Source organism: Neopelma chrysocephalum, unplaced genomic scaffold (assembly GCF_003984885.1).
Source record: "Neopelma chrysocephalum unplaced genomic scaffold, ASM398488v2 Primary Assembly neopelma1_102, whole genome shotgun sequence".
Lineage (NCBI taxonomy): Eukaryota > Metazoa > Chordata > Aves > Passeriformes > Pipridae > Neopelma > Neopelma chrysocephalum.
Window position 1 is genome coordinate 1,003,744 of NW_020897765.1, and position 19,129 is coordinate 1,022,872.

The following is a 19,129-nucleotide window of genomic DNA, read 5'->3' on the forward strand; positions in this document are numbered from 1 at the left end:
GACAACAGGAAGTCCCTATTAGAATTATCCCTGTGGTAAGGCTCAGGCCAGTTGTGAAGTCGTGTGTGCTCAGACAGGATCACTAATACTGTAAATAGAAAGCCTTCTGTAAAAGAAAATGTGTGTGTTGAAACCAAAGGCATTATATTTGATGTGATTTAATTTAGATGTTTTTACTATCATTCCTTGGGGGGAAAAAAAAGAAAACCTCCCTGCTTTCTAGCCTGATCATGGCTGCATCATTACCACTCTGTGCAGTGTATCTTCTGGAGATTCACATGTAATCTAGAAATAAGTAGTAATGTAGCTTATAGTTGCTGTTTTCACGAGGACAAATTCAGAGATGATGGGTGGTACATTATGGTAATAATAAACGTCTGTATTTTTCATGGTTTGTTTGGACATGAAAATAATTACCATGTAGAGAAAGTTCAAATTAAGTTGTGTTGCATTTTTTCTTTGAGCTGTGATGGTGTAAAATAACCAAGTGAATAGTAGTAATGTGATTAAAACTGCACTTAACAAATATACTTGTTTTTATTTCTTTCTTGAACTTGCTTTTTTCATCCTCTGCTGACATACAAAACTAAGGATGGTGAGAACAAATGAACAGTGAAACAAAGTGATACAGTTGTATAGATACTGCCTTAGACAAAGAGGAATTTCCACAGGAGCAGTGGTTTTTGTCATCCAGGAACTTGCAAGTGGAAAGCAAGTGATCCCCCCTTGTGAGACACTGAGCTTGTAGTGATGATAGCTTGAGTAAATGTACATGTTCTCGTGAGTTTGATCTTATTAACACTGTAGATGTTATGCTTATTGGTATCACAGAAGTACACTTTGCATAAGAGTACATATGGCTTGTGTTTCTTATTCAATCCCCACTAAATTTGGCTGTGCATTTCTTAAATGGAAGAGTGGCAGAAGTTTCCAATTTGTAACTGCTTCCAGTTTCTGAAGGCTGTCAGTTACCTTTCTAGAATTCTGTTTGGGGACTAAGATCCTATTTTATATCCAGTATATTCATTTTTGTGGGATAACATACGAATGATACTTTCTTGTAGCTGAAGTTAGTAAAAGTCAATTCTTGTTTGAATACCTGATCTTTTCTGAAATGAAGAAATCTATATGATTGAATGTCAGATAAAGAAGAAGAGAAAATGAACATTGTATCATATCCTAAATGAAAGTTGGTCGGAGAAAGGAAATGCCAGACTAGTCCACTGAAAATGACTAAGGCTAAAATCCAAGGAAGTGGGCAGTACTTGAGCTTAACTGGTGAACTGAACTGGTAGCTCAAGAGAAAAGTGCTTTTCTTTCTCATGACTCAAATAGACTTTTGACAGGTCAATATTGCTATCCCATGTCCTCCTTGGAAGCAACCAGAATGACGGTGAAGGCATCTTGAGAGTGGATGCAAGAGAATTTTTTGAGAATTAGGCAGCAAAAGTGATGAGCACCTCACAGCATGAGTGTTTAAAACATAATTAGAACAATTGTCTGTATATGATTTAGATCATATGTGGGGTGATGGAGTGGTGCATTTACAAAACGAATCAACAGATGCATTGATTCATCTAATGAGCTTATACATTGATTAAAAAGAGAAGTTGCAATCATGCAGAAGAAAAATGACAGTTGTTTTCTTTTGCCCTTGGTTTATGATGGAAAAGTGGTAAGTCTTGTGTACTTGCTTAGATTTTTTGTACTTTTACTTCTAGTAGAGTTGTAGCAGTCTGGTATGAATGTGTTAAACAGCCTGAAATGGCACTGTGCCAGCTGTTGTACCCTGCATTTTTTGCCCTGAGGAGATCTCTTGTGGTTTTAGTTCTATGAACTGTATTGCATCTTAAGAAAGAGTTGATAGAGGAGGAAGGAAACACTCCAGAATTTTTTTTTTTTACTGTGGAGAGAGATTTTTTTGTATTTGTTGTTTCTTCCTTTTTTAATGTTCATAGCTTTTTGTAAAAATTTCAGTGATAGGAAAGAATTCAGAATGGAAATCATATTTCAGCCTCTTCCTGCTGTTGACTTGGTTTGTAGGAACTTTTCTCATTGTCAGACTTTGTGAGCTGAGCAATGGAAACACTTAGTGTTTTCAGACATGCTTTTTCTTTTTGTTCTTGTGTACTTCTCAATTTCATTTACTAAAAAACCCCTAATTTCTGCTCCAGCTTCACCATCATCATTATGAGTCTACACCTTTTTGGTGTAGGATTTACCCTTTCAAAGAACTCTGTGTTCCAAGTTCTAAACAGCACCTTTTTGGTTCACACTTCAGTGTGTGCTGACGATGTGGTTGACCCTTGTGTGCAGCTTGCATATTTGCTCATGTACAAAAAGTATCCGGAGTTGTAAGGAAAAGGAAGCCCTTCCTTTCTGTGAGCGTGAGCTGTTTTCTGTTTCAGAAAGCTCGCTGCAGTATTTAGAGAGAAGTAGATAATGAACTTTGAAACCTGGTGTCATCAACATCTATTTTTCAGTTGAAGCTCAGTGTATGATAAAGAGCTCTTTGGGCAATTGCACATTGAGTTCTTTGGTTCCTGCTAATATTGATGTGTGTCCCTTGTCATTGTCTAGTTATGCCATGAGTGCATCTTTAAATGTTCTGTTGACCTTCAAATTGGAAAGTCAGTGTGGAGGCCTTGCTTTTAAATTTTGGGCAAATCTTTTTAGAAGTTTTAAGTGTTTACAACACCAACTATTTTAGTTTTGTTTCTCCATTAAACTTTTTGAAGGAAGACATTAGTAAACTGAGTGTTGAAGGCAAAAAGGAAAGGCCTCTGTTTACTGTAGGCCTACTTAATGGAGGTTTTATACACAGGAACCATGCTTAGAAGAAACAAAAACGGTCTCCCAATAAACATGTTAACAGTAAAGAAAGGTTAGAACAGAGGAGTGCTGAACTAGTGGAATTTGATTTAACCTCGTACCAGGAAGGAGATTGTCTTGTGTAAATGAGAGAGTGTTTGTCAAGCTGGTTGATGATCTGTTCAGGAACAGTGTTCAGTAGTGGCAGATCAAATTTACAAGTACACAGACTGACTTGGAAGAAAATTTTGAGATAGTCTATTTTAAGCAATAAGTGCAGTTTACTGTTGAAGGTGCTGCTCTTGCAGCAGTTTCTGAGCTCCTCCTTTTCCCTGAGGCACTTCAGTTAAGACTCAAGCTTGCAAAAACTTTGGTCCTCCCCTCATTCTATACCTATAGGAATTTACAAGTGTTTTGATACTAACCTTTGGTGGCAGCTGTCAGGCCAATACCGACTGTTTCTAAAAGTGTTCTTCTACTGCTCTGTGTTGTTATTTATGTTTTTAACTGCAGTATTTAGACACTTTTGCATAAATTGCAGTAGTACATAAGCACTGCCCAGGTTGTAGGAGGAAAAGAAATTGGTTTAGAATTTCCGTAAAACAGTTTTGAAAATGAATGCTGAAAAGTAACAGGTTAATAATGGTTTTAGTATAGAACAGCAGTCTTCTCTTAAATTTCCAGATCTACTTTCCCTTCTTCCCTCTGCCTTATTTAGTTGATGACAGCATTTTTCCACAGTGCAACAAATGTGCAGCTGGCTGCTTTTCCAGCCATGTGTAGGCTGCCCCACACGTTCTGCCAGCATCCCTGCTGCCAGTCCTGCAGGGTGCCGGGTCCTTCCTCGTTCCAGCATTGCTGTCCTGGAGACTTCTCTGCCTCATTCTGCTCTGGCATCTCTGCAGTAACCCCCTGCTCTGTAAAATCTTCCCAGACATCCTCTCCAAGATTTCTCAAGCTTGGATAGTTATGGTGTCTGTTGTGAGGAAGTATATCTGTTCCACCTAGTAATAGTTGCTAAGCAGGACATTTTTTCTAGCCCCTTGTCATGTCAGCCCAGGCTGCTTCAGTGCAGACCATCTAACTTGTATGAGGGAAATTTTATTGTTCTAATTTCTCGAGCTCTTTAATCTCCTTCTTTTAGTGTGTTTTTTTTTCTTTTTTTTTTCCTGGGGACACATTCATTTTGTGCTGTGTTGCACTGATACTACTATTCTCTCTTTTGCTTGATTAGGTGTTGTAAGGATAATAGAGAATCTCTGCCATGTATATCTTAAAATGAACCAGAATAGATGTTTTTTTTGTACACAACTGTGTCTTGGAAATTTTCAGACTATTCACATTGTCGAGAAGGGAAGAGGTTGGCTTGGACTCTGGTATTAATTCCCAGAGCCCTTGGGATGAGAAGTTGGAACAAGACTTTTTTATTTGGTTTAGTTAAAACAAACGGGGCCTTATTCATGTAACTGTTTCGAAGTTATGAGCTGCTCTTTGGCCACACCATTTGTTTGACCCTTGTGTACAAGTTTGTTGTATTTCCAGACCACTTTTATAGCACAATTTTTCTTTCACATTTGAAGTACTTTTCAGTCATTGGACCATTACTGAACCAAAGGGTGAATTGGCCACCTGTTCCTGTAGCTGTTCCTCTATCCTTTCCCAAGATGGAAAAGTCTCTTGTGTCTCATGGATGTTGTTAGCTAGTTGTATCATTTAAACTGCAGTTATTCTAAGTTGGTTCTGTGATGGGTCTAACAGTTCATGTAATCAGATAAAATGTGTATGTTTCTGCAGAAACACACTTCCAATTCTGAATCTCACCTCAGAAGGGGAGTACAAAGTAGACAGTCCTGATACAGAAAGTGAGGTGCATGCTGAAATAGGGTAGTTGTTCACAGATTGCAAAAAAGGAACATATGAAGGAAGAAAGAAACTTTTCCAGTATTTCTTCAGTTTCTCAGGATCCCTCTGGTGTTGCAGCCATATCAATATGGTTTTCATCCTTCATTACAGAAGGCAGTCAGTGTTTCTGTGCAATGCTAACAGTACTCCTGTAGGTTTAAAGAGAAGTCTGCTGTTTAAGAGCCCAAAGTAGATAAACCCCTATACTTTTTATAAAAACTGAAGTTCTCATAACATTGAGAAATTGCTCTTACTGTGCTGTTTTAATATAGCCCAAATCTTTTGGATCACATGTAAACACAGGAGCCATCATCACAACTATGCCTAAGCAAGTTTAATATTCAAATGATATGAATTATGACACTAAATTGCTGATATTCAGAGCAGTTTCACCAGGAGCAGAAATGAAGGGGATAGGAGAAAGAACGAGCACAGTTTGAGAGTGCCTTTCTGTGTTTGCTTTAGTGTGATTTCTTAGGATGTTCTTATTTCTCATTTATTCCCAAGAATGCATAATTTGTCAGATTCGGAAGTATTATTTTGAAGAATGTTAGTCAGTTCTGTCAGTTTATCTTGTTGAGTTGACATATGGCTGGGGTGGGAAGGGAGACTGAACAGGAAGGAAAGTCCTTGTTCCTGAATGTCATTACTGCATAGCTCTCATATCCTCGAGGATCACCGGGACAAAAGCTGAGTCAGAGCACAGCAGCACTCTGCGCTATAGCAAGACATGGCCCAGCTCAGGATTTTGGACTGCATTATCAATCACAACTGGAGTTTCATATGTAACCTGTATTGTGCATGGAGTGATCAGGTTTGTTGTTTGCTTATCCTTACATACAATATGATTATATAATTTAGTATAAGGTGGAAAAAAAAAGGCTCCGGTCGATCTCTTCTCCCCACCCCCAGTCTTACTGAGGATGTACTATTAGAAGACTTGCTATTTACTAAGGAGTTTTCTAGAGTTACTAAGCATACAAAGCATGGTTTGACTATATAATTGCTTTTTTTTAACACTTTGAGTACTTTAGTTTGTTCTCTTAGAGTCTTAAGCTTTGAGGAGTCTTACATAATGAATTGGACAGAAAAATAAATATGACATACAGGAAGGGGGAGATATGCCAGGGTAAACTGTGCTGTTAATTAATATAAAGCTGACTTGTTTTCCTGCTTTAAAAAGATGGAGCATCTTGGCTATTGCAAAATACTTCATCATGAATAGGATTAAAGTGTGAGGGGAGGTTACTTTTTTTTAACGTACAGGCTTAAATTAATTTCTGCAGGATGCTATTCAGTTCTTAATATGGACAGATTTAAGTCTATTCCACTGACTTGCTGCAGAACTGGAGGGAAAACAAACAAACAAAACTTGCCTGGATTTTGAAGGAAAAGGTTTTAAAATAGAATCCACTTACTAAAGGGTTTTAAATAGTGTATGCAGTTGTAATATTACTTTAAAGGTACTCTAAATATTTGTATTTCTCATATAACATTCAACCAGATACTGAAGAAAATTTTTTTATTTTTCTCTGGTGTAAGGGGGAGGTAAGCACTTCTTATAAAGTTGCAGTTTCAGTACACTAAGTAAAGGCAGGTGATTCAGAAATTTTTCCCACCATACATAGAAGTCCTTTGAAAAAATCTACCATTTAAAATACATACTACCCCTGTATGTCATGTCTGTACTGAAGCTTCATAATCAGAGAAGTACATTGCTATGTGATGGTGTTGTGGTTTGGTTTTGGGCTTTGTTTATTTGTGTCTTTTGTTTTAGTTTTCTTTGTTAGTGATGCAAAAACTGATTCACAGTGTCTGGGTTTTTCAAGTAATCTGCTTAGCATTACAGGTAAAAAGTCTCTTCTGTTGAATTTGAAAAAACTGAGGAAACGTGACGCATTCTCTTAGAGTTAATTTTTAGAGATACTGTTTGATCTGGTTTGCTTATATATATGTAAGAATTCACCTGTACAGTCAAATTCAATGTGACAGTTGCTTCCTATACTTTCACAAAAACCAACAAGAAATAAGAAAAGGCTTGTCTCATGGACAGTCCTGTGAAATTTTAAAATGCATTTTAAAATTCATTTGATATAACTAGGGGGAAGGGAAAAGAGGATTGTTTATTGAGCATATTGAAGTGAAAGATTTAAAAAACACTGAAACACTGTTCTTTCCCACCCCCCCAAAAAAACCAAAAACCAAACCAACAAAAAAACCCTCTACCCCAACCCAGAACAGGATTCACATAATCTAAAACCTGTTTCCTACCAAACTGGAAAGAAAAACCAAGTTTTAGATCAATATACCTCGAATTACTTGCATGCTTGAGGTATAAATTCTACTGAACTGTTTGACCTTGCTAGATTTTATTAAGTAGACTGAGCAATTGCTGTGTGTGTTTGGGGTTGTTTTGTTTATTTTACCTGAAGTCAAGTCCCTGTAAACTGTACATTTTAATGAACTGCTGCCAATACTTTGAAATGAAGCTGGAAGTTCACTTATGGGATATTACAGTGCAGCTACTCTCTTCCTACTGCATTGAGGTGCTGTGGCAAAAATGGAAGCTGCCAGGCCTGTGAGAGAGGCATTCTGCTCCTTTCAGCAGTGCTGCTTTCCACCCAGCAGTGCCCAAGCAGGCGGCTGGTGAGAAAGCAGAGGTGACCTGTGAAGTCTAAGACTAACAGCTCTTCCTTAAGTGTAACCTCAAAGCACAGTTTTACTAATTCAAGGATACCATGAACCAAAGCACAAGTTAGGCAGACTTTTTACAATTCCTATTCATTCTGACCCCAGTAAAACATCAGGGGATAAATTACTCCTTGTCATCTGAGAGCTGAGTTGAAGACCTCTCTTACAGGAAAATAAGTTTTCTTCTAAAGAGTCATCAGAAATACAGATTGAAGAAGAAAATGCAAACCTAACTAATTGTCTGCATGTGTCACTAGTAATTTCTCAAATTACATTACAGAGTCATTCTAAGGATTTTTGTTTTTACTGTTCACTGCCTCCCCTCCTGCCCTCAGCCTCCTCCCCCCAGCTTCCCGGCATATATTTCCCAAAGCTTGCTTTTTAAAACAGGAAGCAAACAAGTATGAGATGTGTAAGAATATTTTCTCCTATCTACAATGGTAATTTAGATTTTACAAGAAGTACTTTGACAGTGCAGTGTGAAAATTACTATGGCTGAGCACAGTTGCCCTTTGCACTCTGATACAGGAAGTTGTTATGTGTATTAGTATGTTTTCAAAGGATATGCAGTGTTTCATATTAAAACAGAAACCTCTAAAATAAAATTATTATATGATATAAATCAGTGGAGTTCTGTTGGCATCAGTGAATTACAGTTTTTAGTCCAAACATTGGATGGGATTGATGGCTATCACGTGGTGATGCATAGATAATCACTCAGAAGCCTTCTGCAAAAATCTAGAGTACAGAAATAAAATTGATTGCTTGCAGTTTTTTATCTTTCACTTTTTGTTCATGGGAGAACTTCATTACCTATCTTAAAAATACTTCTGAAAATGAATTATTGCAAAGTACCAAAGTGTTTTGCTTATTTTTTTGTGTTGTCTGTGACAGTTGTCTTGTGGGACATGGGATATATTCAAGTGTTAGAGTCTTACTGGCAATTCAGAACTTAAACATGATTGCAAATATAGAATGGGTGAAGGAGAATAATTGTTAAAAGGTTGGTATCCTGTGGGAGACCTTTATGTGCAAATTTGAATCTGTTCTTACCCAGACTGCTGCGATAATATCATAGATGATTAATCCTATTACTTATATAGTCTAGTCTTCATAAACAAGGACTTTTTAAGAGAGAGAAAGAGAAGGCCTTAAAAAGTTAAGGCAATTTTTTTTCTTTTTAATGATAGTCTGCTGTTTATGGAATTGTAGTCTTGGAATCATAATTTAGCCATGGTCCAAGTAAAAGGAGTTCCTCAACCAATATCTGGAAGTCCTAAGGTGCTAAGTAATATTTTTCCTCAGTAACATACCAACTAGGCTCATCCTCGGTAAGGTGCAGTAGGAACTACCTCTCTGCCCTTCTAAGGACATCTTTTATCAGCATTCAGCACGTGAGCAAACTCTTCAGATGCTTGATATGTCCATTGACCCTGTGGCCATGGTGGGCTATATTAGAGCAAGAAGGTTTAAAACAGTAAATACTATTGCTTCAGATGGTTGGAAGAAGTACTGGTAGGTAATATAAAGTAGGTGATACAATGGTTTTGTGTTTTTTTCCTACTTTCATCACAAATACCTTTCTTTTGAGTGTTAGATAGGGAACGGTAGACCACAAGTTGAGTGTACATTGTCTTCTTACCAGCACAGGTCATTACTGTGCTCTGAGCAGACTTTTATTAGTTCGAGGAGAGTAAAGCAGATCTTCTCACTTTCTGTTCTCATTGGTTCTTAGATGAACTGCATCAGGTTTCTAATTTTTATCTTATTGCTGCCTCTAAAATTAATGTTAATGTTCTTTCAGCCATGCAAATACTTAAATTTTGGGTTTCTTAGCCAGGGGTAAGCATTCTGCAAGTTCTGTAAACTTGTAGCTGGTCAGATTTCACTGCATGGGGTGAACCTGACCATTGCAGTTGTCGGGCTTGGAGGAACCTTCTTGTCAAAGACTGTATTGCTGTACATGAAAGTATGTTGATATGTTGTGCCACAGCAGCCAAGATGTCTTATTTGTGTTCTTTTTGTCTGGGGTTCATTATTGCAGGCTGTGCTTTCTGTGAGGCAGTATGTGAGAACGAGAGGTTGCAGTGCGAGCCCAGCTCTTGCATTGCCTTCGTTCGAGCCCCAGAACGCAGCAGTGCTGCAGCAGCTGCTGCACTGCAGCTATTTCCCTTCCTCCCGAGAATCTCCAGTAACATTAAAAAAACTTTTCAGTCTTCCAAATGTGTCACTTACAGGATGAAATAACAAAGGTGGCTGCATTCCTTCTGAGATATTTGCAGCTGATAATGGTTTTGAAATGCGGTATTTATGTTACCTTACTGTGCTCTTCTGTTTATCTGCTGCCTGGGGCAGGGAGGGAATATGATAAAAATCTTGTCTTGGTAGCAGTGTGGGATGTGCTGTTTTCACTGTAATTGAGTAAAAGGAGTAAAATCATTGCATGAAATAGCTGGTGACTTTACTCATTGTGGAAATTTACATTACTGGAGAAACATTTTGTAATGTCAAGAAGTACAGGGAAGTAACTTGGCAACAGTGAGCAATTCAAGCCATACTAATAGGCATGTAAAGACAAGTAGTTCTTAAATAAGCAAATAGATTTGTTTTAAAATAGGTTTCGTCCAGACAGGGATACAAATGTAGATTTAGTCATCTATATCAACCATTCTTACTGACATATGCAATGCAAACTGTGAGGAAATATGCAGGTCACGTATGATCACATCATAAGTCAACGTTCAGAAGCTTTTGGATTTGCAGTTAAACCGAAAATCCTGTGGACAACTTTCTCTTCTCTATCCTCTTAGTGATAGCTTCTCTCTGGGCATAAAGATTTAAGTTTTTTTCAGATTAATGACTTCACAGTCCTTTTTTAAGTTTTTTCCTGTGCATTGTATCTTTGTAAAAGAAGTTCTTTACTGAAAAAGCTACTTTTCTTCCTCTCTTGTATATGCACAATAGATTACAACTTTAGAGGTTGGACATAATTTAGTTTGGATGTTTGGATATGTGGCTTTGCATCTGTGTATGCTAATTTTATTTAATTGTTCAAAACATAAGTTTTTTCACTTCTGAGTTTAGGGCTTTTAACACTTAAGAGTATGTTAATTTGCATGTTATATAATATGTTCAAATGTCTTGAAATGCAGGAACTGTATTTAAGTGATGAGTTTGCAGGAGTTAATAAGTAGTCTCTGTATCAGAAAGCTTTAACACCAAGTAGCTCCAGCTGTATATTTATTTAGAGGTTATTTTTGAGGAGAGAAGCCGTGTATGTGGGGAGGTAAAAAATCTTGACACATTTGTCATAGAAGTTTTGTGGTGTTTTAAGTCACGTTTTTCTGGGTTAAAATTCCTGTGATGTTTTTTCGGCTTTATAAAAGTAGTTGTTCTCAAATCAAATAGTTGTTCTTAAAACTCTCCCCATGTGTCTAGGTAAACCTTCCGCAAACAGAGTCAAACTCTGGAATAACAACTCACTTGCAATAACCATGTTTTTAGGCTGACAGTTTAGGTTTTGACATTGAGAGGGTAAATTCCTTGATCTTCTAAAGGCTTCTGTTTGGCTTTGGGTAGGTCAGAGACTTTTCTGATGTACATGAAATAAAATCCTAAGTAAAGCCGCAATATTGCAGAATTGAATGAGCTTAAGTCTTAACGGTTTGAATTACTAGCAGGTATGGTCATGTGGTTATTCAGATGAACTGGTGTGTCTAGTCTCCAAATCATCTCATTTTCTTGTTTTTAAAACAGAAATGAATGTATTCTGTTTATGTTGAAAAGTTCAGTAGTTTCAGCAAGAGAAAATCAGCCTCATACTTACATTCCATGGAGAGCACGTGTAAGGAGTTCCACTGTCCCAGGGCTCAGCCCACAAAGGAAGTAAATCCCTTACTCAGCATTGAAGCTGCATCTTGGAGTAGCCTAATGGAAACACAGGTTTCCCATAAGGACAGAGAGGCTGTGGAAAAGTGGTTGTTCTCCTGGGTGGTTTGGTCAACTGAAACTATGTCCCTTGTAGTGTTAATTTTTTGATCCAAGACATAGTCTCTGTGGAGAGAAACTGTATGAACTGAAGGAAATCTGTAGGTGGTTTCAGAACTGACATTAGTTTCAAGTGTGGTGCATCAGGTTATTGAAATGGGGTCTGTGCAGATTGGGTTTTACACTGTGCAGTGATTTAGTTTTCTTAATGGTTTCTACAGAGCTATTTCACATGTGAATAGGTTTGTTGTAATAGTCTGGTGAAAGTGTAGTGGAAGCTGTCTTGTTATGTTGTGTGTTTGATAAAACCCATGTTATTCTAGAAAGCAGAAAGAATACAGACTTCACTGAAACTCATTCCAATTTTTGCAGTAGTATACTTAGCTGGGAACATAGGCAGTGTTTCTTATGGTCCTCTCCCTGTTTGTAGGAAGCAAGAGTGGGTCACGGGGCAGCTGGTATTCTTGGGTCTGTGAATAAATTCCCATAGGTCGAAAGAAGCAGTGTAAGGCAGCTCTTGACAGCTGGTGACTGTGCAAACCACTCTATCACTTCAGTCAGACTGCTGAGAAGGTTCTTTTATCATGCATGGAGTAACCCCAAAGTTTCTTCAATGCTGAGGGGCAGAAGCAAGCTTTCTTAGTCTTGTGTCTCTGATATTTCCAGATTACACTGTAAGGTGAGGACAAAGCATTTCCTATTCTTAACAAGCAACGACAGAACATGCAGAGAAGGAAAAGTTTCAATTTAGCTAAATTAAGATCACATGACATTTTGCTGTTGTGCTACCAGCCCTGCAGATGTTTCCTTTCTTTCCAGTTTAAGGATGTAGCTGTTAAGAGGGGAGGCTTTTGCTAATGAGTCTATAAGAAAACAAGGAAGCTCTCAATTTCTTTTTGTTTTTAATGTTTTTCTGACTGAATTTAATACTATGAACTCCATATTTATTATTGTAAATACTAAATTTGAACTACAAACAAAAATATATTGTGAAAATACTTTGTATGTCTGTCCTGTGAAGTCTGCATACTTTTTACTCTCTATCTTGGTTCTGTTGCTTGAAATTGGCTGTTACTCTGTGGAAGTATAAGACATGATCTAAACTGAAGTGCACTTAATTAGCTTTGCAAAGAATCCCAAGTTGAGTAGTATAGTTTTTGGATGTGGCCACATTACTACAAATATGTGCGTATATATATATATGCACACCCACAAAACACAGGATACTTTTTTGTGTGTGTGTATATGTATATAAAAATAGACATTGATATGGTAGATCAGGATCACTTTAATGAGTTGAAATCTAGTAAACTTGCTAGTATCTAGAGTTTAAATGGAGATCTGGGAAGCTAGGTTATGTCTATGTGTTGAGGGATTAGGTGCTGAGTGTGGAGCAATCCTGTTTGAGCAGTGGTGGAGCAGTAGTCACCAGACATGATCTTGGTTTTGGTGAAGTTAAGAGCGTAGTACAAGTCCAGCTATCAGAACAACATTATGGGAAAACCAGAGCTTGTGCTGTGTAAAAAAAAAAAAAAAAAAAAAAAAAATTAAATGTAGCCAGATTTAGTAGGTTGGGATTTTCTTTACTCCAATGTAGAAGAACTCTTTTGTGTCTCACCTGGCCTGGGAAGCCGCATGCGACTTTTCTTCAAGCACGTATGTCTAGCTAGGCTCAGTTTGCAGAGCCACTTGGTGTCACTGTTTTTAACCCAGAGCCAGGTAAACCGAAAAGTTTTCAGTTGAACAGATGCATGGAAGCAACTTGATTGAGATCATCTTTGCTGTAGATAGGCTTCAGCTTTGCTTTTTAGGTCTTGTGGAGTAGTGATGAGACTGACACAAGCACCAAGTCTTGTGCTATACAGGGCAGCCTTTCATGAATGGTAGAGTGCAGTAAGGCAGATTTGAGCTGTGTAATAAGATGCACACATAGAGGTTTTTATTGTTTGCTTTCTGTGTATGTCTTGATCTTTTTGAGAACTGGAATACTTTATCTTGAAAATACTGTTTCTCCTTTGAATGATTGTGTTTACTGCAACAGTAGTAGTACAGAAGTACACAGAAAGTACACAGAAACACGTATCACTGTGTTCTCCTTCCACCCCCAAGCCAGCTCTGTAGCCTGCGTGGTGCTTGACAGAAATTCATGTTTCCTTCCCTGTGCCTCCCAGCCATCTGCCGTGCTGGCACAGATGCTTTGGTTTTGAAAGGTCGCACATTTCCCACTTACTTCATATGCTGGGAGTAGTCAGGTACTGCCATCTTAGGCCTTGCTTCCTACCTGGTCTTGGTTTGAGGATATGATTTATGTATTTTATTGAATTGGATTATTCAGTTTTGAGATGCGCTTCAAAGTGTGCGTTGGTGTCCTCATCAATCTCTGCTACAGGCAGGCAGTTGCTTTGTTATTGAACTAAAAGAATATTGCAGGCTTATCTTCTAGCTGGGTGGGATTCACAGTCCTAAAAGAAAATGGTAGGTTTGCTGTCAGGATTATTCCCTAGCACATGCCTGAATTAACTTGGGTTAGTCCACCAAAAAAGACCTGGGCTTAGTGCTGTAACAATGAGTTAAAGTGATAAAAAGTGGGCTCCTGTGAGAGACACACTTAGACCTGTGGTCACTCCATCAAGTGACGCTCACATCTTTATTGCCTTCCCTTGCTCTGAATTGTTGTGTCTCATTGTGGCTGTTGGCAAGACCCAGGGGAGCTGAGTGAGGGAGAACTCTCACAGAGACCACCTCACTGCTGCTGGTGGCTGCTCAGGTCCCATCCGACCAACCAACGTGAGCAGCAAACATGAGAAATGACATTGCCCATCCTTCCCCTTAGTCTTAGGGTGGTCACTAATAGTTTATTTCTGTTTTCTTGTTGTTTGATACTGAACTATTCATTGTAGTAACTTAGTCTCCATCTGTGGTCATAAAGAATTTGGATCTTGTTCTAGAGTCATAGTTGAGTTCTTGTTTGTTTGCCTTTATTATCCTTTCCAGTTACTGCATCCCCCTCAGCTGCAACTCCAGAGAAATATTAGTGTTGGGTAGTTTCAGCAAATATCCTGCATTTCAGGCATGCATAACACCTGCTCCATAAGAGATGAATGCGGATCCCTGGTGACTCTCAGAGCTGACACTTTCTCAGAGTTTTGAAGTCTCCCTCTGGAGACTGATTTTTCCTCTTTTATAGTCTCTTCCCTACCCCCTATCCCCCCTCCTCTTGCACCCCTTCTTGAAGAACTGCAGCATGGAAGAAACCTGTGCCCCCAATTCCAAAACCAGACAGCAATGGCCCCAGAGCAAGGGCCCTGTCTAAACCAGTTTTATCTGTCTCTGTGAATGCTATCTGCTGATGGTTTTATGTGTGTGGACTCAGGCTCCGTTTATCTTCACATCTCGGCTTTCTCTTGTGGTGAGAGCGGTTCCGTAGCTGTTTGATCTTTAAAGCTTTGAGGGCTTGTTTACAACTCCATTTCCAGTTTCAGGTGCTTCACGGCAGGTCAGCCTTCTCTTGGTAACTGCTGAAAACAGGCTCAGCAGTAACAAGCATTGAGCAACCTTTTGCTGAGGCTAAAAGTGATGGAACTTATTTGTTTTGAGCTGTGTCCTGAATACCTGAAAGATGAATTTACTTAAAATGGCACCTTTGTGTCGGTCATTACTTTTTTTTTTCAACTGAGAATGGCTTCTGTGTACGATGCTGTTTGTACATTTCAGTTTGATTTAAAGACACATTAGAAATTACCTTATGGCCTTAGACAGTTTCAGTACGTGATTGTAGTATTTGGCTTTATAAATGTGACCCATTTTCCTCGAAACTTTGATTTATGAGCTTGAGAACTGAAAGTAAAAGAATAATTTTGCACTTTTAGTGAATGATTCTGCTTCTCAGGTGCTGCTATGATAAAACATTGGCTGGCTTTGTGTGTTGGATATACCTTCCTGTATTGCAAATGAGGATGGAGATAATGTATAAAAGTTGTATAACCTTTTATCTGGCTGTCTTATAGGCAGGCTTTTTTCCTACACATTCTGTAGTCTTAGCTAGAAAAGACCTTTTTATTTCTTCTCTGTTACCTTTTTAAAGAACCTAATGCATTGTCACATTAAAATAAGGTCAGACTGTTCTAGAGAAGCCTTTTTTCTCTACAATAGCAGATTTAACAGGGCAGTTAGCTAAGTGATAACTACTTAGGTATAAAAACTGGGGAAAATAAATGACCTAATACAAGAAATATCACTGTTTTCAGGTGAATCTAGCATTTATTAGGGCATTTGGAATATCCTGTCTGTGTCTCAGGATGATTTTAGCGATTAATAAGTTCTTTGCTCTGGCTTATGTCAGTAGTTACTAAAAAAGCCTGAAAATCACATGATGGCTATTGAGTCAGTAAAATCAGGTAATATCAGCACATTTTCTCTTCAGCATGTATCTGTGTAGCTGAACTGCTATTTCTTGGTAGACTAGCTAAAAGTTGAACATTGCTAAATGCAGCTGAAGCAGGTGCTGCTTAGCACAGGCTTTCTCCTGAGATATTGATAGAAAAGTCCCCTGGATAGTCTGGTGTGGGGTGGGGAAGGAGAGGATGTTGTTTGTTTGGTTTGGGGGTTGGGGTTGTTTTGGTTTGTTTGGGGTTTTTTGGGTGTGGGGGTTTTTTTGTGCAGCTTTAGGCTCCTGAAAATATAGTGTGGGTAACCCTTAGGTTTACAATGAGACTTATTTATGTAATTTATTTGTGAAGCATTCTGTATGGTAAAAAACCCCTAAAACAAAACAGTTTAAAAAGTGTTGAGCAAATCTGGATGCCAGTCCCATGTCTCTTTTGAAATAATTTTGAACTTGTGTAGTGAACATAAAGATAAAAATGGGTTGGTCATACCAGCTTTTAAAATGGCTTGAGTGATTTTTCCAGAATTGATAGTGCAATGTATCAATTATTTCTTGTGTTCATCATTGTCCACCTATGAAGACAGTGTTCAGAAGTTTGACCATACCTGTTTATCTGTTTAGACAGTCAAGATAACAATTCTTTATTGATAGCTTGTATTGCAGCTATGACTATCACTGAAGGATTTTTAGCATACTCACTATAGGTCTGTAAATTGATCACAAGATTAAAAATTAGAGGGGCTTTGGGAAAGCATGCAGGTTGGATGTTGGAGCTTTTTGAATTTTCTTTTAGTCTGGTATAATGAGAAACTATCGATTTGAGATTTACTTTTAATTGGAAATAATATAATTTACAAACATCAACGCTACTTACTGATTTTTACGTAATTCTGTTAATTTGTGTTAAGCTGCCAGTGATTCATGTAGTTTTTTATGGTGCCATCTGATTTTTCATGGATGCGTTCATTGCTCAGAAAGAAAGGCTAAATACAGTATTAAAAACAAGGTATGCATTTTACAATGCACTTAAGCATCTGTTGTATGTCCTTGTAATTGCATAGAACAGGAAATGATGCTTTGAGATACTTTGTGCAGAAACCTTGTATGAAAAATTCCTGAGGGAAATGATGCTTGAATCATTTTTAGTAGCCTGGGATTCTTCAGTCCTTGAACTCAATTGTATGCATTCTGACTTCAGTTTTGAGCACTGAATCTGTAGAGAAATAAACACACTTCAATGAGGAATATGGCACAATAATATTGGGTTTGTTGGATTTTATATAAAAGAAAAGAAAGCGTTCATTTTTCATCTCTTGAAATGCAAATGACTCTACCCAAAAGACACAAATGACCTTATGGATATGAGATATTTATGTATTTGTAATTTGATATTTGGCTCGCAAGGAAAACCATGTGGGTACTGTGCCTTCAGTAATGTATTCTGGCCTATGCTAAACATCATCTGTTTCTCGCTTGCTGTCTTGCGTCCTTGTTTTGTTTGTGTTTTTGAAAACTTTTCTTGTTCCCTTTTAAAGACTTTTCTGGCAAGGGATATTCTGGTGGGTGTGCTGTGGTTGGACGTGTCACAGGGTTACTCAACAGATGTTGACTCTCTTTGTAAATCAGATTCTTGCTTGTTCATAGTGGTGGCTGAAAGTTGCTATTACTGAACATATCTCACATTTATTACTGATATTGGCTTTTTCTGTTGCCCTGTTGGCAGACCTTGCAAGGGGTCCAAGGTTGGCATGAAGTTAACCTTTCCCTTTTGGCATCGTCTTTCAAGAAATAGTTTTTGACTGGGAGTTTATGAATAGCTTTTAGTTCAGCAACTTGTGTGAATGCTAAAAGTTTACATGAAATTACAAGGAAGTTAGAGGTTCTCTTGCTACAATGAAATGCTGCAGCTCCTATTTGTCAAAGCTAGTGAAGTTCTGTCTGGCTGTATTTCAGACTGAGGTTACAGTACTTCTGTATGTAAACTTCTGCAATCAGTTGTTATACATTTTAAAATTACCTTTTGATTAATTAAGGGGATTTTTTTAGAAAAAAAGATGCAAGTATATTGTAGACTTAGATTTTTCAGTGCTACGTTTAAGCTTGCTGTTTACATATTTGTAATTAAAGGTATTTGCTTATTAACATTTTTTGATACCTGTGGTTGTTTGATCATTCAAAACTTTGCATCGCACATTACCTATAAAAATCTGAGAGGAGAAACAAAAGATTGCAAGGGAATATTAAATAGATGGGTTGCTGCCCGTCACTTAACAGAGGAAATCACTGTCATTTTTCAGAGGTCAGTGATTTTTTTTTTTTATTAGGAACTATTTCTTTTGCCAATTTACTAGGATCAAAATGTTCTTACTGGCTCCAGTTTCTGCTCATGTCCTGAGACTGAAAGCCGGAGAAGGGACATTTATTTGTGCAGAACTGTAAAATGCTGTCATGTTCAGAAGCTGAACAGAGTGGTTGGGAACACCTCTCAGTAACAAACCCCATCCTTAGGCTAAAGGACCATCTAAGTTTTACCTTAATCTCTGCACTGTTTGAACTTGAAACTCAAGCCACTCATCTCTGCAGTCCCACAGTGCTCACTAATTTTTCATTCGTTAGTCATCTAGTTGCACAGTCTTTTCACACTAACACTTTAGAACATGAATGAAGATGATATATGAGGACAGTCTAGGCTGAGACAGTGTCCTTGATATTTATAACTGTTCTTTTCCAAATCTGCTGATAATCCTTCCAGGCTGTTTGGAAGAGCAGGACCCTGTCAGGGTGCTCTGGATTCTCTGTATTTTTTGTTTCAGAAGCAGCTCAATTTCTTGCCTTGGCTGTAGCACCAAGACTCTTCTCGATTTGTATGGTTTTTTTTCTTGCTGAAAACAGGGTTGTTGGAGGTAGGGAGCACTGGCTAGTATTTATGGACATAATAAGATGTGGGTTTCTGAGGACAAACTAGCATCTGTGAGAAGTGTGTTATGCTTTACATACCTGAATGCAGAATGTTGTTCTGGCAGGTTAACTATCTCATCAAGGAGCTGCAACGTTTACCCTTGTTAGGGTGGAAATGCATTGTCTTCTCTGTAGATGTTGGTTGGAGTTGGCTGAGCCCACCTTGCCAACAAGCACTGCAGTTCAAGATACCAGCTGTAAGACTGAAGCAAAAGAGATTATTTTGGAGCAGGCCAGGGAGAAAACCAGGCAGTAAATTCTGACACGTATCAGCCAGTTGCTGAGCCACAGCAGCAGAGCTACTGGAGGACAAGAAGGCTATTATTTCTGTTTGAATACCCTTTGAATAGGGTATAGGCTCTGGTATCTAAATTTGTTTCACGCATCGTTTAA

The 19,129-nt window shown here is 38.1% G+C and overlaps 1 protein-coding gene across 4 annotated transcripts in view; it reads left to right on the forward strand.

Moving 5' to 3' along the window:
- ARHGAP21 (Rho GTPase activating protein 21) overlaps positions 1-19,129 on the forward strand; it is a 110,869-nt gene that overhangs the window by 23,453 nt on the left and 68,287 nt on the right. Inside the window, exon 1 of one of the 4 annotated variants that reach the window (XM_027695724.1) lies at positions 5,405-5,527. The exons of the other annotated variants lie outside the window; for them this stretch is intronic. Coding sequence (XP_027551525.1) covers positions 5,444-5,527 — 84 coding nt within the window. The 5' untranslated portion in view covers positions 5,405-5,443. Of the gene's footprint in view, positions 1-5,404; positions 5,528-19,129 lie in introns of those variants that run through there. 4 annotated transcript variants of the gene reach the window in all.